Source organism: Anoplopoma fimbria, chromosome 9 (assembly GCF_027596085.1).
Source record: "Anoplopoma fimbria isolate UVic2021 breed Golden Eagle Sablefish chromosome 9, Afim_UVic_2022, whole genome shotgun sequence".
Lineage (NCBI taxonomy): Eukaryota > Metazoa > Chordata > Actinopteri > Perciformes > Anoplopomatidae > Anoplopoma > Anoplopoma fimbria.
In genome coordinates, this window is record NC_072457.1 from 6,842,625 (window position 1) to 6,863,607 (window position 20,983).

The window sequence follows — 20,983 nt, forward strand, 5'->3', positions numbered from 1 at the left end:
ATATCTCACTGGACTCTAATGTAAATGTTAATAAAACACTTCAGAGTGAAGTTTAGAAAGAGAAGAGCTGAAGCATCCGTCAGCATCAGCCTTTCCTCCTGTCTTCTGTCCTCCTGACTGCTTTGTCTCAGCCAGAGGTTTCCAAAATAACAGCTTAGGGCCAAGCATGTGTGCTGTGCTCGTGTAAACACAGCAGCGGTTGATAAGACTGCTGATAGAGCCGATTGAAGTATTGGCTTTTTACTGGCAAATATTTTATTGCACGTAAGCCTAGAGCTACGAGCGTAGTTGCCATCAACTCGAGTATCCTTCACTTCACCACAGCGACCCCTCCCTGCCTGCACTGTGTGTTGTGCACTGTGTGTTGTGCACTGTGTGTTGTGCACTGTGTGTGTAGTTGGAGGAGCTCCATCCCACAGAGAGAGCAGAGCAAATGCGCGCTGCAGCGTGATAATGAATGATATTAAAACATTAATAATACTAATAAAAACACCGGTAACGTCAGGGCTTACAGTCACCTCTCAGTATCACTTCACAATGAAACGTTTTGTTGTAGTGCCATCATGTGGACAACTCAATTAATCAGAAGTAATTATACAGTATATAGGACATATTATTATCTAACTTTGTGGAACGGACTGCTAACAGGTCATATGTGGTTGTAATATGGAAATATCAAAAGGTCACATTAACTCTATTTTATTTAAACATCATTTCGTGGTTTGAGCTGTATATACTGATTGTTAATTAACTGTTGTCAGAAACTTTTTTTCAACAAACTGCTGATGAATGTTGATATTAGTTGGAACACTTTGGATAATAATAGCGCATAACGGTATTACAAGACTATAGAACTAGTTTGTAGTTCCTAATTTTTCTGTCAGATTATAAAACCCAAACAGTTCATATGCTGTATGACCACAAAATAAACCAAAATCTTTATTTTGACCGAGTAAATTCACCATAAAGGTAGGGTTTTCAATACAGAATGTAAAAATATTGTATTTTAAAACCAGTGGTGGAAATAAACATTTACTCAAATATTCAAGTATTTCCTTTTCATGTTACTTTATACTTCTACTCACAGCCATTTCAGAGGCAAAAATAGCTATATTTACCTGTCACTTGAAGATCAAATTAAAGTAAAAAAATATATACTCCTTTTATTAAGTATGGTGCGTTATAGATAGAATAAATAACTATGTAAATATAACTTTTTTATATTAAACTATCCGACAAAATCTTAATAGTGACCAGCTACAACATAAAATGCTACTTATACAGAAACACATAACAATCCAAAAATGTAATAACCTACCGACAGGGGTCCTTAAGCTGCCGAGTAAATAAATTACTTACTTACTGCTAATATTTATGTTTTATTTTTATTTATTTGGTTATGCAGAAATAAAAAAAGGTCTTTCTGTACTTGTTTTTTAGTATTTTTTTTGAGTAATTTTACTCTGATGTATTGCTAATTTTATGTAAGTAAAATATATAAGTACTTCATCTACCTCTGATTAAAACCCCAAATCCTTCAGCAATTAGAAAACCATAAACCCTTCTCTTTATGATGAATAAAATATATTTATTATATTTTCAAAGTACTACTAATTTTTAATCACCTACAGTACCAGTCACAAGTTTGGACACACCTTCTCATTCAATGGTTTTTCTTTATTTTTTTCTTTATTTTTTCTACATTGTAGATTAATATTGAAGACATCCAAACTATGAAGGAACACATATGGAATTATGTGGTAAACAAACAAATGCTCAACAAACCAGAATATGTTTTATATATTAGATTCTTCAAAGTAGTTGAATGAGAAGATGTGAACTTTTGACTGGTACTGTATTTGGAATGCAGAAATAAAAAAAACGTCTTTCTGTAATTTTTTGAGTAATTTTACTCTGATTGCTATTTTTATGTAAGTAAAATATCTAAGTACTTATTCTACCTCTGATTAAAACCCAAAACCATCAGCAATTAGAAAACCACAAACCCTTCTCTTTATGATGATTAATATCTTTTTTTTTAAAGTACTAATACTTTTTTATCACCTATCTTTGATTCCTGGAATTATTTTTGGTAATTAATTGTTCCTTTTTAGAATGATTTAAAATTAAATTATTGCTGTGAGAAATGTAAAATTCATAAAAAAATATATTCTTTTTTTTTTTGTTTTTTTTGTTGGGGACCGACAGGAAACGTGTCCGTCACTGACAGTCTTCCGTCAGTGTGCAGCAGTGAACGTCGTCCGTGCTGTCAACGGGTGGATGTTACACCCGGTAACGCCGCCTGTGGTCCGGACGTAGAGGAGCGGTTTCATCGGAAAAATGAAGCTCTTGGGCGGCTGGATGAACATCTAAAAATACCATCTAAATAAATACAGGCTGATCATGAGCGGGACCGTGAGGGGGATTTCGGAGGACATGGACCGACAGATTATACAGGTGGGCGACCAGACGAACCCCAGCAGCCCATGAATAGTTAACGGTGTGGGTGGGAACTAATGTTAGCTAACCACAACGCTAACTTGGGTCCTAGACCAGGTTCTCCCCCAAACACCTCCAAGTTATGCAACCAAGTTTGGGCCATGCACGCAGACAGTGTTGCAGAAAGAAGTGTGTCACGTTGTCTGGTGGAAATACTGATGTTTATATGAATGCTTTTGATGCATTGATGCAATATGTTGTCTTGTTGTAATGGCATCCTCTTTAAATCCAAAATTGTCCTGTTTTTTTTATGTGTTTCTGCTTATTGATAGGTGAACTATATTGCTAGTTAATAAGTGAACTGTATAAGACAGAGCACTATTAATACATGTTGTAATATCCATATCCTTGGTATATATTGAATCATAATCATAAGTCAGGTGAGGTAAATAACATGCAGTATCAGTCAAAAGTTTGGACACACCTTCTCATTCAATGGTTTTTCTTTCTTTTCTTTTTTTTCTACATTGTAGATTAATATTGAAGACATCCAAACTATGAAGGAACACATATGGAATGATGTGGTAAACAAACAAATGCTCAACAAACCAGAATATGTTTTATATTTTAGATTCTTCAAAGTAGTTGAATGAGAAGGTGTGTCCAAACTTTTGACTGGTACTGTATACAAAATGTAAGAATAAAATAACCAGATAGGAATGTCTGATTTTGGCCAATCCAGCTAATTTCAAAACCCCCAAATTACTATTATTGATGCAAAACTATATGAAAAACTAGTGTTGTCATAAAGCAGTTCCACTCATTGATCTGCAGCATTGTCTACAATGGTTTGACATAACCAGACATTAAAAGGAGAGCTACCAAAATTATAAAATGTCATATCACCCAGCCATAAAGTAGTGTCTTAATAACAGCTTCTGTCTCTTTGTTGGAGCTCAATTACTAAATAACAAGAATTGGTAATTGATACCACAAGGATTTGCAGCATCTTGGCCTTTATTGTAATTCTTCTCAAAGGTTGAGTGATTACTCAGAGGGTCAAAAAGCTCTTAACCGTCTCACTCTTTTCTGTCTGTCTCAGGCTGTATTTGACGAGGACACAATGTCCTCTACCTCGGTGGGAATGTCAGATTTGTCTGACGAGATCCTGCTGTGCATCCTCCGCCACGTTCCGGTGTGCGACCTGGTGCGGAACGTGACGAACGTCTGCCACAAGTTACACACCCTGTGCCACGATAAGACCCTGCTCACAAAAGTCAGCCTGTCTGATGAGTATCAGGTAAAGATGTTTTTTTTTCCATCATTTGAACTCATAAGGCTAGTTTCAAGATTGCTTTAGTGAAGATCTCTATCACAGTTTTCTATAAATCCTCAAGTTAGTAAAAATGTGTGAATGTTTCTGTGTATTTTAAACATTTCTTTAACAACACAGTGGAGTATTTGTTGCATTTTAGCAGATGGATTTAATAAAATGACTTCTTTGTTTCCTCCAGGCTGACGATCTATTGGTTCGGCAGATATTAAAGCAGTTGGCCAATCACGTGCAGTCTCTCAGCCTGAATGGTTGCTACTGGCTGGCCGGCTCCACAATGGAGCTTCTTGCTCGCTGCCGAGGAGTGACGCACCTCGATGTCACCGGGTGTCGCCTCACTTCCCTGCGTCTCTCCCGTCTCCTCTCCTCCCTCTCTCTGCTCAGATCACTGGCCTTTGACGTGACGCCGGGCTTCAACTCTGCTCAGCTCAGTTCAGAGGCCGTGGATTCACTGAGCCGCCTGTCAGAGCTCAGACAGACTCTGTTGACACCGAGTTATGGTGTGGTGCCATGTTGCGCCCAACTGCGCAAGTAAGAATCTGTCAGATTACTGAGTATTCACATGACAAATTAAAGTTTCGGTGCTGAATGGAAAGCAAAGGAATCACCGACAAGATCACAATTCATCCTGAGCTGAACGTGAATGTCTGTACCAAATTGAATGGCAATCAATACAATAGCTATGGAGATATTTAATTACAAACTCCTAGGGATGCCCCCTCTTACTCAAGTAGTTTTAATGCTTTTTTCATCCTAAATCATTTATTTTCCCAAAAATGTATGAGCACATCTCTGGTAGATTTAGTGGTGCTTTTGGGTTATTGTTTGTCGAGAAACTCAGTTTTAGAAATCTTTAGATTAAATTAATTAGCAGATTAGTTGACAAAATCGTGTTAGTACACTTTCTTTGTTTGATGACAGCCCTACGAGCTACAAAAGTCAACCTTGAGGTGCCACCAGTGGAAAAGTCAGGGGGTTACCATAGTCAGCAGGATGTATCCTCTGGGGACCATTTCTACAAATTGTGTGCCAATTAACCTTGAAGATGTTGTGATATTTCAAAAGGAAAATTACAGTTTGACCTGCTGGTGAAGCTACAGGAAAAGTCAGGGGATCACCAAAGTTACTAGGATGTATCCTCTGAGGATCATGAATGTTGGTACAAAATGAAATGTAAATTCATCCAATAGCTGTTGAGATATTTCAGTCTCTGGACCAAAGTGGTGGACTGACAGACATACCCATCTGTAGCTAGCATGGCTAAGATGTGCAATGCCTCACTTGCTTGTTCTTTTTGTCACAATCAAATATTAAAGTTAGTTATTTCAAAAACTTAATTTGAAAATGTCAATTTGACACTTCAGAGCACATTTCTGGTATGATGATGTCAGACAAGACATCCGCCATCTTAATGCATTTGGCCCCTTGGTTGAGTTTAGTGAAACTACGCTATTGGAACTGGCATTCATGTTTTTGTCGCTATTTTACGGCTACATTGTGAAATGTGTGTCTGTGTTTGTGCCTTGCAGGCTGATGCTGCAGTTTGACATCTCAGATGTGACCAGAGAGGGTATCGGTGTTTGCTGTCAGCTGATGATGGGTCAGAGCAGTGTGCCGCATTACCAACAGCTGGAGGAGTTCACTGCCAGGCTGGCTCCAGGAGAGGTGATTTGTTTGTGTTCATGTACATGTACTATGTTCTCGTATATATGCGGTACACACTTAAATACTGTGTCTTTTGTAATTGGTGTATCTGTGTGTTCATGTCCTCAGGTAAACCAGACCCTGCTCCTCCTCTACCTGGCAGTGTTCAGCGTTCACGTGCCAAAGCGTCTCAGGGTTTTCCTTGTGTCGATTCCTGGCCCGAACCCTGCTCACTGGCCCGCCGCCCCCTCCCTGGCCCAGAGCTTGGGTCAACGCGGGGACCTGGAGGCCCTGCAGCTCCCTCGGTCCTGGCTGGACTCCTTGTCCCTGAAGAGAGCCCTGGAGGGAAACAGCCCGAAGCACCTGAGCTTCAGCCGCTGCCCGGCGCTGTGGCCGCAGGTGTTCCAGTCGTTGCTGGAGGGCGGAGTCAAAGACGCCACACAGCTGACCAGCCTGAACCTCAGCGGGATCAACAAGGTCCTGTACTCGGAGTGCAGGAGTGTGGAAGATCAGCTGGTCCCCGTGACAATGAGCCGGTTGGCAGTCGGCTGTTCCAACATTAAACAACTGAACCTGATGCACACGCACTATCATCACGAAACATCACCGGGTGGAGAAACACACCTGTGTGCCAGCTTGGCCAAACTCACACACCTGCGCTCTCTCACTCTGCCGGCCTGCGCTCTGTCAGACGGCTTAAACACACATCAGATCACGACAAACAACACGCCTCCCTCGCCGTTGTTCCTGGGGTTGAAGAAGACTCCACGTCTGGGGATCCAGAATTTCAAGCCCGATTCCGAGTCTTCTCTGTCCGGGGACAGCATTTCAGGGCTCACTCTGCTCTTAGACGGATGCCCTTTTCTAGAGACCTTAGAGATCATCGGTCCGGGTTTTGTCTCTGCGCTGCCTCGGCTTGAGCCTTGCACCCGTGCCAGTGTGGAGCCTCGTGGAATGTGTGCGTGGGCGCGAGGGGTTGGTGACGCACACTTAGCGGCGCTTGAGGCTCTGCCACGATTACGTCGTCTGACTCTAGCTGGCCTCCCTGGGGTCCTTAGAGGGACGGGGCTGGTGCAGCTGACCAGGCAGTGCAAGGACCTACAGGTATTGTCCCTTGCCAACATGGGATTACTAAAAACCATGAACTACACCCCGGCCTTGTTGGACACACTTAAACAGTGCACGCAGCTACGGGAACTCAGGTTAGAGGATGTCTTTGTGTACCCTTCATTGACTGTAATACTAAACACTAACCATCAGACAGTACTGTTATAGGTATTATTATAAGTCCCTTTAGCTAACGTATTGTCAATCATTCCATTAAAATGATGTATTATGAATCAGTTCTTATGTTTAATGTATTATTTGAACTAATAATTTTATCCTAATGTTGTTTTTTCCTTAGTGGGGTGTGGAGTAGATTAAATGATTGGCTTACTTTGTAAAACAAAAAGAATCTAAACGTAATCTCTTAGCAAGTTTTTTTGTTATATATCGAATTGAACTATAAAGCTTGTTATGAAAATTTAGAATTGGCGGATTATTTATTTTTAGATAATTATGAGAACCCCCAAACTTTTAGATTTAACTTGTAGTGTGTTGGAGAGTTGTTTTATTTCATGTAAAGTTGTTCTTTATATTCACAAAAAAATACAGAGCAGTAAATCAGTTAGTTTAATTACATTTAATGGAAAAACCTGTTTTACCTGTTATATCAAACATTGTGTGTCTGTGTGTTTCAGGTTGGAGCAGCCCTACCTGAATGCCAGCGCGGCATTCTTTGAGGCTCTGTCCTGCTGCTCCCGTCTGCAGCGTCTCTGCCTTATCTCACGCAGCGGTACCTTCGACCCATCGGCCGCAGAAACCTTCATGGAGCGATGTCACCACGTCATCATGTGCCACATGTTCATGGGTGGCACTTTAGTGGCTTGTCGCACACTGCAGAAAGCTCTGCTGGACAGGTCGGTGCTTTTGTCTGGAGACAAATCCTCAAACAATTAAGTGATGTTTTTTTTAAGTGCAGTTGAGTTGTGGAGTTGTATAAGGTACTTATCAATAATCAATGTTTTACCTACAGTTTATGTCGGTCGGCACACCCCAAGTTTTAGGAAACCGACAGGAGTTATGGCAGAGAGGCAAAGCATGTACTGCTGTTGACGGGGGCAGAAGCAAAACATAATCAGTTAAAGTATTCCCTATTTTTAGGATTTTTTCACCGTTTTACATTGCCATCAAACATCCCTTTCAGACGGGGAACTGAAGCTGTTATCTAATCTGGCATCAAAGCCACAAGACCTCATTGACAAAAACATTTTACCTCGCAAAACACAAAGGTTGCTAGTCTACCACTGCCTGGATCAATAAGGTAGCTTGTGTTATTGTGTGACTTCGGTGGATGTGAACTAACCTTTTTAAAACACCAAGTCACAAGAACGTAAACGTGCAACTCCTGTGTTCTCGGAGTTAAAATGACTGTTTTTGTCCAAAGAGCATAGATGGATACAACGGCTTTAGTTCCCTGTTGGATCGCACTGCCTGACGGCAACATAAAGCAGTTAAAATATTCTAAATGTAGCATAGACTAAAACTGATGTTGTTCTTTTTAGGTGAGCTTTTCTTTTAGGGGGCTAAAATTTGTTATAAAATAAAATAATCCTTTATTAGTCCCGCAGCGGGGAAATGCTTCTATCCCCGTCCACACAAGCACATTATTTTGCTTCTGTGCTAGTACTCCTCTCTGTTTATACAACCTGGGGGCGTTTACCATTAAATGGCTAAAGAAATCTCAAATCCTCCTTTTTCTTGTGTTCTCTCTCTGTTAGATTTTCAATCGACCGCTCGGCTCTGAGCGTGGTCATCTATCCGTTACAGCATGAAGACCTGCCCTCAGTCATCAGAGACATCCCTCTAACACTACTGGACAGGATTACGTTGTTCCAGAGCCACGTGGCCCAACCACCACATCTATCACCGTTGTGACATCACCAGAACGCTTCGGTGTGATTGGTGCTCAACAGCTGCTCAGAGGTGCTCAGACCAATTTTATTCTGCAGGAAATAAAAATTCACTAATTCAAAGACTGATTGTCATCTGCACAGTGATTTCTGTGTTATTTGTTTCACCAACAACGGTTTCAGGCTGCTCCACAACAATCATCATCATCATCATCATCATCATCATCAACCATGATTGTTTTCATTTAATAACAAAGTAATTATGGTCTTCAAAGTGTAATATGCTGGGAGTTTATTGTTCCAGGACTTTTCACGTCTGTGATGCTTCTCAGTCAAAAAAATAATGTCTATTAATACACTAACTGTTACTTTGAAAATAAGTGCCAAAAATATAAATGAAGGGATGTATTTGTTCAGATACTTTGTACAGAAGATCTGAATCAAATGATGTTGTAATAAACTCCATTGAAATGATTTGTAATAATTGTCTTGTGTAGTTCTTTTCTATTATCTTTTTAATTAGTATTTTTATATATCTACTATTGTTAATGGTGTTTCCCAGTCCCCACAGTTGTGTTGAGTAAACTTTACAGAAAACTTTGATATTTTGAGAAATACACTTATTTGCTTTCTTATCGAGAGTTGGATGATTAGATTGATATCACTCTCATGTTTGTCTGTTAAGTTTAAAGCTACATTGGCAGGCAATAAGCCTAACCGGACGACAGACCATCATTACACACATGGAGCCCTGCTGCTAGCTTTGCGCTAGAAATGTAAATTGGAAATTACTCTTTTAAGACACATTTTTATTGTGCATTAACAATATCACCATTGGACCCAAAGTTGCCAACATGCAGTAGCGGACTCAGATTGTCTGAAGGTCAGAGGCGAAAAAATAAAAAGGGCACCAGCTCTACTCCATGTCTACTCCAGGTCACACAGCTGGGCGGAGTCTATGACCCACAGTCCAGGGTAGAGCGGCTTTGTGAAAGTGGTTTCTTCTCTGTGCAGCAGCTGCATCGTCGTGTCACAGACGCAGTAGTAGCTCAGACTACCCGCCTTATGATCGAGGTAGACGCCGACTCTGGAGGACCGAGGCTCCGGCACCGCAGTCTCCTCATCGTTGTGTCTGAAGCACTTGTCGTTATTGTTTATGTCTAAACTCCAGGATTTGTCGTTGCAGCCGAACGCACACTCGGCATAATAGTCCGATCTGCCGAGATCTTTGTACGCCACCGCTATTTCAACAGAACCTTCAAACTCCACCTCCCAGTAGCAGCGTCCAGACAGACCCTCTTTACACAGCACCTGATAGAGGTGAGAGAACCTGTCCGGGTGCTCAGGGTACTCCTGGACTAGATCTGTGAGCTCAACCTTTCTGTTCCCCTCAGACAGAACCATCTCTCTGTACGCTGTGTTTGGGTCCAGGGTGAGGTGACAGTAATCTGTGAGAGGAGAGGAAGATGTTTACTGATGAACAAACACTGATGAGTCTTTCCTTTACACACCTAAAACTAATGTGTGACTGTGTTTTATTTAAGTTATATATCAGAACTCTTAAATGGGAGGATTTAAAGAATTGCTCAGAATGTGTTTGAAGGAATAATTTGACATTTAGGGATAAAGGCTAGTTTGCTTTCTTGCATAGAGGTATAGTTGATTGAATCTGAAGATTGATAACACTCGTTTGTCCTATAAACATGAAGCCAAACTGGAAGAATAGAAACAAAGGGAAAAAGCTTATATGTAATAAATGTCCATTTATTTATGAAATGATTGCTTCCAACCTTAACTGTATGTTTGATACATATCCTAAAGAGTAACCAACTTCCATGGCACATCACAGTTATCTGTATGAGTTTGTTTTGCGTTCTGTTTTTTGAGATAAAAAAACTACTCACATTTTATGAAGTCTGCTCTGGTCTGAGGTTCATCTCTCTGTGAATCATCTGCCTCACAACACACACACAAACACCACAAATTCAGAGTCTCATTTCATAAATAGTGCTTGAGAAGTACATTCATTCTGAGTAAAAGTGTCTTAAAAACACAGAAGGTGCTAATATGTAGAGCTAAAATCATCAACGCACTATATAGGATATTTTCCAACATCAATGTGTTACATAATATGGAAGTTGTCTACAAAATCACTCATATAAAATAAAGCCATGAACCAGATTAATTCAAACAAAAAAGTGATGATTCTTTTTGCTTATTTCATTATAGCTTGCTCAAAACTATTTATCTGGAAAACAGAACATGATGAGATCAAATTATTATGATTTTATTTAGTTTGAATTTGATCAATGATCTGGATGAAATGATAACATTAACATGTTTTTTATGGAACAAAGTTCATGTTGGCTGCTGGTACATTTGTATTTGTACAGTGGGTGTGCTGTACCTGGAGCAGGTGTGGTGTTAGACACAGGACGGGAGGGAACTTGCTGATCTTGTACAAACATTTCCTGTATAAATCAGTATTAGTATTGTATTACTCTCCAAGACTGTTAATTACTACAATAAATACCTGTCCATGGTAGTTTATTAAAGGCCCAATGTTTTTATTGAACTTTGGATCCTCCTGCTGAGACGAGTTGACACAGTTTTATGGCTTTCCTTACATGGTAATAATGTTGACTGATGATATAGCCCACTTCTTCATATTATTAAGATATTAAATGCCTTCAGCTGATGTCTGTGAGACTTTAATGGCTTGCAACCTTACATTTAATATTGTCAGAATGACATAATGATAACACAGATTGGAGTTTTTCTAAAAATACAAATGCAGAAGTCAAATAATTTCTGAATATTATGAGTGTGTAATGAGTTGCATAATATTAAAATGTATGCAGACAGATAGCAGACACTTATTATGAAACTATTTATTTACCATTGACTCCGTCTCTCTCTCTTCCATTGATGAAACGCTGATTAAAACTTTGTCTCTCTGTAAATAAATAAGTATATAGTAATTAGTATTAATTGATCTGTCTAACCTTATTTTACACCAGGAAGAGACGCAGAACTCAACTTAATGACCAGCTGAGGGGCGGGGCTTAGATTTACCTCCAGAGACGTGACGTCACCGGCACAGGCATCCCAATCTATCACCGATATAATCGATCGAAGTGGGACTTCCTATCCAGAGTACATGCAGCTTTTATCAACACCCAATTTAACCAGAAATAAACAGCAATATGTTTAAACTGTATTTAAGTCAGTGGTGGTTTATTTCCAAGGACCAAAGCGCCAAACAGGGTGATTTATCGATCCTGTTCGATAATCTACTACTCGGGTCTGGTGTAGTGTTTGTCATTGAAACATCGTGGTGCGCACAACATGACAGAAGCCACGCTGCTACCCTGTGACTAGCATTGTAAATCTGAAGTTTTTGTAGTTTTCTAACGTTATATTATAATTGCTAAATATGTTAACGTCGGTGGCCTGTTTGTGTGCGCGAAACGGGAGGAAAGTCTCCGTCCCTGTCGCTAAATTGTCCCTCGTTTCAAGGGTTCAGAGCTCGACCAGGACCCTGAGTCTGACAGGGGGACAACATGGGCCACTCGTCCTCACACCGACTCCCTTGCAGCTGCTTTCCTCCAGATGTGTGTCCCTATCAGCTGCCTCCCATGCGGGTGCAGACTCAACAGAGAGAGACCCACCAGACCGGGAGAACTTCGGTTCCTTCTCCACCGACATCTCCTCCAGGAGGACGTTCAGGAAAATCAGCCCTTACATCCAGGACCTGCAGCACCGAGACGGGGATGAAGACCCGGGTGAACCTCGCAGGAGGCCCGGGAGGAGAAACACACCGTACTGGTACTTCTTACAGTGCAAGAAGCTGATCAAGGAGAACAAGGTGAGTCCATTTTCCAGCTGGTCTGTCTTTCTGTCTTCTCACCTCCTTCTGTGTATTAACATAATAGTTTATAAGATAAGATAAGATAAGATAAGATAAGATAATCCTTTATTAGTCCCGCAGCGGGGACGTTTGCAGGATTACAGCAGCATAGGGTATAGTGCACACAAGAGACATAGTAAAAGAAAACAAGATAAAAATAAAATACAAGTATTATAAATAAGCAATAAAAAAATCCACAATAACTGAAATATTATATGTACAGACAGAAAAACTATTATAGCTATAATTGCACAGTGTACATGTGTCATGTGGTCTGCTGGGAGCAGAGTTGGTTGTGCAACCTGACAGCAGTCTGTCTGTATATACAGTGGGGGAAATAATTATTTGATCCCTTGCCGATTTTGTAAGTTTGCCCACTGACAAAGAAATGAACGATCTAATTGTTATGGTAGGTTTATTTTAACAGTGAGAGACAAAAATATATCCAGAAAAAAAAAATAAATTGATTTGCATTTGATTGAGTGAAATAAGTATTTGAACCCCTACCAACCAGCAAGAATTCTGGCTCTCACGACCGGTTAGATTAGTCCTCTCACTTTAAGAAAGTAAATCTCAATTCATTACCTGTATAAAAGACACCTGTCCAAAGAATCAATCAATCAGATTCCAACTTCTCCACCATGGGCAAGACCAAAGAGCTGTCTAAGGACGTCAGGGACAAGATTGTAGACCTGCACAAGGCTGGAATGGGCTACAAGACCATCGGAAAGCAGCTTGGTGAGAAACGACTGTTGGTGCGATTATTCGGAAATGGAAGAAACACAAAATGACCATCAATTCGGTCTGGGGCTCCACGCAAGATCTGGCCTCGTGGGGTATCGATGATCATGAGAAAGGTTAGGGATCAGCCCAGAACTACACGGGAGGAACTTGTTAATGATCTCAAGACAGCTGGGACCACAGTCACCAAGAAAACTATTGGTAACACACTACGCCGTAATGGATTAAAATCCTTCAGCGCCCGCAAGGTCCCCCTGCTCAAGAAGGCACATGTACAGCCCTGTCTGAAGTCTGCCAATGAACACCTGAATGACTCAGAAAAGGCTTGGGAGAAGGTAATGTGGTCAGATGAGACCAAAATCGAGGTATTTGGGATTTTCGCCGTGTTTGGAGGAAGAGAAATGCTGATTATTGAACACCATCCCCACCATCAAGCATGGAGGTGGAAACATTATGCTTTGTGTTTCTCTGCTAAGGGGACAGGACGACTTCACCACATCCAGGGAGGATGGACGGGGCCATTTACCTCCTTCCCTCAGCCAGGACACTATGGGTCGTTGATGGGTCTTCCAGCACAACAATGACCCAAAACATACGGCCAAGGCAACAAAGGAGTGGCTCAAGAAGAAGCACATTAAGGTCATGGAGTGGTCTAGCCAGTCTCCGGACCTTAATCCCATAGAAAATCTGTGGAGGGATCTGTGCCAAGCGACAGCCTCGAAACCTTCAGGATTGGAGAAGATCTGCAGAGAGGAGTGGACCAAAATCCCTCCTGAGATGTGTGCAAACCTGGTGACCAACTACAAGAAGCGTCTGACCTCTGTGCTTGCCAACAACGGTTCTCCACCAAGTACTGAGTCATGTTTTGTTAGGGGATCAAATACTTATTTTCGATCAAATGCAAATCAATTTATAACTTTTATATAATGTGATTTTCTGGATTTCTTTTTTTGATATTCTCTCTCTCAATGTTAAAATAAACCTACCATAACAATTATAGATCGTTATTGCTTTGTCAGTGGGCAAACTTACAAAATCGGCAAGGGATCAAATAATTATTTCCCCCACTGTATAATATTTGGATTCTTTACTGTTTTGCTCATTTGCTTATTTATAATACTTATTTTGATCTTGTCTTTTTTGCACTATCCTCTCTGCTGCTGTAATCCTGTACATTTCCCCGCTGCGGGACTAATAAAGGATTATCTTATCTTATCTTATTTTATCATGTGTCCTCTCACAGCTGCAGGAGGCTTTGGACGTGTTCAGCAGAGACATGCTGCAGGGAGAGAGGCTGCAGCCGGAGGAGTTCAACTTCTCTGTGCTGATAGGAGGCTGTGGTCGAGCTGGACAGCTGAAGAAGGCCTTCAGACTCTACAATGATGTAGGGATATTTTATTTATACACTATTATCATGTTTATATGCTCCTCTGTGCTTTGATTTGATCATTTGACATGCTAAGGAAATCAAGTAAATTGATAAAGCACATTTTAAAAACAACAAGTTGACCAAAGTGCTGTAAAAATCCAATAATATACAATAAAACAACATTACATGGCAACAGCAAACATGACAATTTTATTCAACGCACAAATTAATAAGTAAAAGCAAAGATGGAAAATTCAAAACATGCAAGTCTTAAGTTTACCCTTAAAAGTGTCCAGAGGGGGAACACAAGATTTCTGGCATGGGCATGAAGGAAGGTCTGTCGCTTGATATTCCAGATCCTACAGTGACGTAAAATTGTATCCTCTGTCTTTTATATAGAATTGTCAAGCTATAACAAGCAGATATATGTGGCTTTTTTTAACTTCTACTTTTGATTCACAATGTAATACACAACAGCGCTGCAATCAATTTTACCATCAATAGGGTTATAATGTTCCTTTTTTGTTAAAGCTATGGAGGTGGCGATCCAACGTTTTGATTATTTTGGAAGCTTTACTTTGTGGTGCTGATTCATTACATTGCTTCTAATATTTTTTCTCCCCATTAACATCAATTCAAATAGAGTAAATATAAGAAAGACCTCTCAGGTTAACATTGTACACTTCAAAATCACCACAAACTGCAGCCTCTAAAATTATCATCAAGTTGAATCAACAGCTTTGAACCGGCTTACACAATTCTTTCACTTTAATTTGCCCCAAATTCGTTCTTTCCTTTTCTGCCAGCAGAGACACAAAATTATGGAAATTCAAAAACATCTTTATCGCACTTAGGTTCATTATTTTACAACTTTATCACAGTTTTTTCTTCTCAAATGTGTCTTACTATATTTCTATTCCAAGTTGTACTTTTAGCCTAGAATCAAAAACATCACACTTTCATATGCACCTTTACAGATGTAAACTTCTTGACACAAACGCAGACTAGTAAGTTAATAATGTGTTTGTGCCTTCCAGATGAAGAAGCGAGGTCTGGATGCCACAGATGCCACCTACACCGCGCTGTTCAACGCCTGCGCTGAGTCCCGATCCAAACAGGACGGTCTCCAGCATGCGTTGAAGTTGGAGCAAGAACTCCGACGCAAAAACTACCCACTCAGCACCATCACGTACCACGCCCTCCTCAAGACGCACGCCATCACCAACCACCTTCAGGCCTGCATTCACACGCTCAGGGTACGACATGGGCCAACATTTGCGTGTGTGTGTGTGTGTGTGGAGGGTTTGCTCACTGAGATGTCAGATTTCTAAATGAGTTTGTGTGTGTTTGTAGGAGATGCTGCAGAACGGCCATGCTGTTACTCAGGAGACGTTTCACTACCTGCTGATGGGCTGTTTGAAGGACAAACAAACTGGATTCAGACTCGCTTTACAGGTAAATACTTGATTTAGAGCCACCTTACGTTGATACATAATATGTGAGAGAGGAAAGGCCGATTTATTCTGAGATTCTGCGTGAATGTTTCTTTGGTCATCAATATAACCTGAGGGATACTAGATTGGGGTGTTTATAATCTGATAACGATATCGGCAGATAGTAGGAGCGTTAGCTGTCAGAAATCAATCACTTTCTGACCTCACCCCTTTCGATTTGAGCAATTTTTTCCCGATGTGTTAACCTCCAAGTATGAGAAAGTGATTAATCAGAAGGAGCAGCCATTCAGAGGTCCAAAGACGGCCAGGGTCAGGACGCTGAGTGTCAGAAATGTAGGACCAAAATCACACAGTGTGACTTGTTGCTATGACTCGGCGGCTCGGGCTCGGGATATATTGGCAAGATAGCATAATGCTGACGCCAAAAACACACCATAACTCACTTTGCAGATTTGTCTCTCCATGTTTCCTCTTTTCTCTGGCCGAGACCAAACTGACGATCTCTCTTTCTGCTCCTGTTTTGAGTTTTTTAGTGCACAGATGTGTCGGCGCTATTGCCAAAGCTTGATAATGGTTTTGTTAGATTTTAAAAACATTGGACCACCGCAAATTGATGGTTTGTTGTTTTTTTCAAACTTTTTACATAGCAGAACATTGTTTTATTTACACTTTAATACAGATTGCGACCTTTTAATAGACTCAATTCTCAAAATGAAACATGGAATGAACTCGTAATATTGTTGCTGTGATGGAAATCTTAGAGCTAGTTCCCTCGAGACAGGAGAAGTTTCAGCAGACCCGGATGTCTGAAGCAGTAACATTTATTGAAGCTCGATCGAGGAGAACATGGAAACACTTTGTGTGAATCACAGCGTACTGCTACCCAATTCTGAAGATGGTGTCCTTGAGCACAGTATTTAACCTTCCCCAGACCAGCTAAGTTCCGCTATATCCAAATGGGGTTAGTTCTACATCAGCCTGGCATGTGTGAAGATTCTATTGGATATAAGATGACAGTTGACCTGACCTTTGAAGCCCTGTCCTAAGTTACCTTTAACCTACATGACGGAAGTTTAACATACAATAAAGAAAATTCCCTCACAGTTGTTACTGCAGAAAATCAATATGCACCATACCTCTTTACCTCTTTTTTTTGTTTGTTTCAGGTTTGGCGCCAGATGCTGGAGTCCGGGATTCTCCCAGACTCAAAGAACTATAACCTGCTCTTGAGAACTGCTAGGGATTGTGGGATTGGTGATCCTGCCTTAGCCAATGGCGTGCTGCTGAGGGCCGACCGGACGTACGAGAGGGTCGGTGTGTCCAACGTAAAGTCAGAGTCTGGACGCAAAGAAGTGATAGACATTGACTTCCTGGAGAGGCAGTTGTTTTTCCAACCTGAGCCTCACAATGGCAGTCAGCAGGACAGCAGAGGCAGTGAGGAGAAGGCCCTCAGCAAAGACTCCACCCATTTGGTTCCAGTCAGACAAAGAGAACCCGCCTCACTGTATGTAGACGTAGCCAGTGATTCTACAGCCCCCAACCTACTGGACCTTTTTGTGGGTAAGAGGGGGGGCGTGGTCTCCCTCGGCACCGTGGACGGAGCATCAGATAGGCTCGCCCTCATCGGTGGAGCTCAAGGATTCCTGGAGAAGATGGCGGCTAACGGATTCAGTCCGGACCTCAGAACTGTGACCCTGCTGGCCGACACGATGCAGCCGGGACACCAGTCTCTGCAGACGCTGCTGAAGGTCGCCAAGCAGCACAGAGTGAGGCTGGACGTGGCGTTCTTCAACACTGTGATCCGCAGAGCAGCCAGAGCTGGTGACCTGGAGGAGGCAAAGGTACACACACACACACACACACACACACACACACACACACACACACACACACACACACACACACACACACACGCACACACACCTTCATAGTATCTAGCCATGCAGAGGTTGTATCTCCCCGGGTTTCTGCCTCTACTCCTCCACGTGAATCTTTCTAACTGATTACATTTACTCAAGTACTGTACCGAAGGACAGTTTTAAGGTACTTTTACTTTTCATTAGTATTTCCATTTTCATGGAAAATTTCATTGAATTTTTTTGATACCTTCAATTACTTTGCAGTTCCAGATTCATATAATACATATTATGATCAACAAATAATGATGATTTATTATTATTGATGAAGATAAGACTTTAATGTATAACGTAATTAAAATAGCACCAGCAACATTAAAGTGATGCTTACACATGAATACATCAGTAAGAATAGTTCAATAATATAACACACACTACCTAAAATGATCCATTCTGAATAACGATGCATACTTTTACTTTTGGTACTTTAAGTATATTTTGATGCTAATACTTCAAGTACTTTTTTTTATTTTAACACTTTATCTGTGCAACTTTTACTGAGGTAGAATACCTGAGTTCTTCTTTCACTGCTTGTCCCCACTACTTTCTACAGTTTTTAATAGAACTACTTACTATCAAAGAAATAGTCCCTTTGAAAACTTTGACAGTCTGTCCACCTTCCCTATTTTTATTTTTATTTTAGTCTGTGACTGCATGTTTTTGATACTTGTGTGAAGGGACCCTTTTTAAGTGTGACTGCATATTTTTTTCTCTTTCCAGTCCGTGTTGAGTGTGATGCGACAGCGAAACGTTAGCGTGGATGTGCAGACGTTTGGAAGTCTGGCGTTAGGCTGTGAGCAACAACAGGACGGGCTGCAGCTGCTGAAAGACATGGAGGTGATGAAACTCTCCTCTCTGAATCCAAAACTCACGTTATATTTGTATAAATGGGAACAGAAAATCATCCGCTATTCTGTCACAGCTGCTTTTTCCATTTGTTGTCTATATGTTAATGTAACGCAGAGAACATGGAAACTTTAACAAAATAAAAGTGCTGATTATAAGTTTCACAAAGAGATGAACTGTACGTTGTCATATGAAATATTACCAATATCAGTAATCGTATTAGGAGTCGTAGTACTAGTAGACCAATATTATGACTTAATATTTTTTTCATCTTTACATGCGTTTTTTGCAGGAGGCGGGACTTAGGCCTAACGTCCAGGTGTTCTCTGCCCTGATTGGCCGAGCAACTCGAAGACTGGATTTTGTTTACCTTAAAACAATGCTCAAAAGCATGACCAGCATGGGGGTGTGGCCTAATGAGGTCATCATCAGACAGCTGGAGTTTGCCTCTCAGTATCCTCCCAACTATAACCGGGTAAGCATACATACAGAGCATCAGGGAATTTCACCAACTAGTCAGTCCACACCTGAGCATGGAAACACATCTGTGTGGATGTTTATGTGCAGATTCTGATAACAGCCAAAGAACCTTAAGACTCTTCTGTAATCTGCATGGCACAATCATTTTAATGGAAGTGAAGGAAACCGGTTTTACCATAGATTCTTGTAGCAAAGACTTTCAGAGGCTGAGGAGAGATCTCAGCCTCATTTTCTAATTTCCACAGCGGTAATGTTGCTATGACAGTGAAAAGGTCCAGATGTGTGTCCGAGCCGTGCTTTAACTCGCTGTTTGGATGCTTGTTTCTTTTCCTGAGCTGGATGGTTTCATGCATCGGGGCTTTATTTGTATCAAATACCAGGGACAACGCCTCTCCAACAAACTAGATAAAATCCACGCTCTGCAGTTTTTTTTTTTTAGCATTTTTCAGTCCTTTGTTTTGACTTTCAGGCTCTCAAACTCCACTCTCATTAGCTCTGTTTTCAGCCCCAGCAGGCAGCTGTTTCAGCGAAGAAAAAAGCTCTGATAAACTCACTGCACACCACCTACAACTAGCATAGAAAATCTGAATATAATGGAGAATTTAGCTGCTAAAGAGCCAGATATTTCAGGAGTTAAAGGAGACCACGAAAAAAGTGAAAGGAGAATTCATATCTGACTTGCCAGGTAGACAGAAACACGACTCTAAATTATGCTCCATATCTTACTTGGTGTGTTAATTTACAAATGTTGAATTTAGCAATGTTGTGTTTTGAGCTAATTCCTTTGCACACAAGTTGCCAAAAACATCATCACACTATGATTAAAGTCATACTTTAGATAAATGTGCTATTAACTTATTCATATTTTATTTATGTTGCTCCTCTCCTCCCCCTTATCTTCCCTCCTTTCCATCAATCCCAGTACAAGTCCAGAAACAACTACCTGGTCCAAATCGATGGTTTCCGTGGTTTCTACCAGCAGTGGCTGAGAGCAATGCCTGCTCAGAGCGCTGAGGACGATCAGGCAGATCTGGAGTCTGAGACGGACTCTGAAGTGATGAAAACAGAAGATGATGGACTAACAGAGGCCCAAAGGAACCAGAAAGCCGCAGCAAGGAGATATAAGCCTCGTAACAAGGACAAGAAGAGCAGCGCTGCTCTTTAACAGCACTGTTTGCATTCAGATATGTAACCCTGGATGGACTTCAGGGTTGGAGCCCAGTGCGGATGCATTTTTCTCAAAAGATTGTTGTTATTGTAAATTATATTGCAATCAAAGTAAAATTCAATTTTGAAACATACATCTCATCTCAGTTGTTTATTGCATTACATTTTATTGTGAAATCCCAAGTTGAGGCTAATTTGCTGAGTGAATGATGGATTTCACTGGTCATTTTGCACATGCAAGATGACCATTGTGTAGCGGTCTTTATTTTCATTTGAATAAATGTGAAGTGCATTTCATAAGGACACAAATTATAATTCAGATTCCAGAATTACAAATTCAGTGGGCGATGAGTTGTGTCAGATCAGGTTTTTTTAACTTTTAATTCTCTTTAAGAACTCACTTTCTCTGTTCGAAAATGAATTTGATGAACAACTATTTATTCCTCCACTGTCTTTGCTGCATTTGGAGATGTTTAGGGGCTTTGGGAGGAAAAAGGGTTGGTGTAGTTTCTTCTATTCCGTGAAGGATGCAATTTAAGAGTCAATTATTATCTAATGGTGGTAGATAATAATCTTAAAGCACGGCTTGAAACTGGAATCTCAGGCTTCCTTGCAGTCTGATGGACTGAAGTGTAACAGGACGAAAACTTAACTAATGTGTCAGGAGTTGATTATTTTTGTTTTTGGTAACGCTTGTTGAGTCTCTAGTTACAGATGAAATTAGTTGTAA

General features: G+C 40.8%; 3 protein-coding genes across 5 annotated transcripts; 2 read left to right on the plus strand and 1 right to left on the minus strand.

Moving 5' to 3' along the window:
* The first annotated feature begins 2,229 nt into the window (after positions 1-2,229).
* Positions 2,230-8,825, plus strand: fbxl18 (F-box and leucine-rich repeat protein 18). 2 transcript variants are annotated; one of them, XM_054604611.1, is made up of 7 exons: positions 2,230-2,457; positions 3,542-3,739; positions 3,954-4,303; positions 5,302-5,437; positions 5,546-6,618; positions 7,159-7,377; positions 8,239-8,825. In XM_054604611.1, the coding sequence occupies exons 1-7, from the start codon at positions 2,404-2,406 to the stop codon at positions 8,393-8,395; spliced, it is 2,187 nt and encodes a 728-aa protein (XP_054460586.1). In that variant the 5' UTR covers positions 2,230-2,403; the 3' UTR covers positions 8,396-8,825. The 2 variants fall into 2 exon arrangements, with proteins under 2 accessions (XP_054460586.1, XP_054460587.1); XM_054604612.1 differs by lacking the exon at positions 2,230-2,457 and adding an exon at positions 2,977-3,023.
* Positions 8,826-9,159: 334 nt separating this feature from the next.
* LOC129096422 (stonustoxin subunit beta-like) lies at positions 9,160-11,564 on the minus strand. 2 transcript variants are annotated; one of them, XM_054605199.1, is made up of 5 exons: positions 11,446-11,564; positions 11,270-11,326; positions 10,778-10,841; positions 10,275-10,322; positions 9,160-9,818 (listed from the first exon to the last, which is right to left on the minus strand). In XM_054605199.1, the coding sequence occupies exons 2-5, from the start codon at positions 11,294-11,296 to the stop codon at positions 9,298-9,300; spliced, it is 660 nt and encodes a 219-aa protein (XP_054461174.1). In that variant the 5' UTR covers positions 11,297-11,326; positions 11,446-11,564; the 3' UTR covers positions 9,160-9,297. The 2 variants fall into 2 exon arrangements, with proteins under 2 accessions (XP_054461174.1, XP_054461173.1); XM_054605198.1 differs by having other exon boundaries at positions 11,270-11,564.
* A 138-nt stretch (positions 11,565-11,702) lies between these two features.
* ptcd1 (pentatricopeptide repeat domain 1) lies at positions 11,703-20,378 on the plus strand. The gene is made up of 8 exons (XM_054604540.1): positions 11,703-12,238; positions 14,265-14,405; positions 15,428-15,646; positions 15,744-15,845; positions 17,011-17,685; positions 18,481-18,597; positions 18,899-19,081; positions 20,009-20,378. The coding sequence occupies exons 1-8, from the start codon at positions 11,807-11,809 to the stop codon at positions 20,249-20,251; spliced, it is 2,112 nt and encodes a 703-aa protein (XP_054460515.1). The 5' UTR covers positions 11,703-11,806; the 3' UTR covers positions 20,252-20,378.
* The last annotated feature ends 605 nt before the right edge of the window (positions 20,379-20,983 follow it).

Bases quoted from the DNA above. Each gene is read 5' to 3' on its own strand.
- LOC129096422 (XM_054605199.1), bottom strand. From the start codon at position 11,296: ATGGAAGAGAGAGAGACGGAGTCAATG. The intron at 10,842-11,269 runs GTAAATAAATAG...TGATTTATACAG, and splicing joins AGAGAGAGACGGAGTCAATG to GAAATGTTTGTACAAGATCA. The intron at 9,819-10,274 runs GTGAGTAGTTTT...CTCCTCTCACAG, and splicing joins CAGAGCAGACTTCATAAAAT to ATTACTGTCACCTCACCCTG.
- ptcd1 (XM_054604540.1), top strand. From the start codon at position 11,807: ATGTTAACGTCGGTGGCCTGTTTGTGTGCGCGAAACGGGAGGAAAGTC. The intron at 12,239-14,264 runs GTGAGTCCATTT...GTCCTCTCACAG, and splicing joins AGCTGATCAAGGAGAACAAG to CTGCAGGAGGCTTTGGACGT. The intron at 15,846-17,010 runs GTAAATACTTGA...TGTTTGTTTCAG, and splicing joins GATTCAGACTCGCTTTACAG to GTTTGGCGCCAGATGCTGGA.
- fbxl18 (XM_054604611.1), top strand. From the start codon at position 2,404: ATGAGCGGGACCGTGAGGGGGATTTCGGAGGACATGGACCGACAGATT. The intron at 6,619-7,158 runs GTTAGAGGATGT...TGTGTGTTTCAG, and splicing joins ACGCAGCTACGGGAACTCAG to GTTGGAGCAGCCCTACCTGA. The intron at 7,378-8,238 runs GTCGGTGCTTTT...TCTCTCTGTTAG, and splicing joins CAGAAAGCTCTGCTGGACAG to ATTTTCAATCGACCGCTCGG.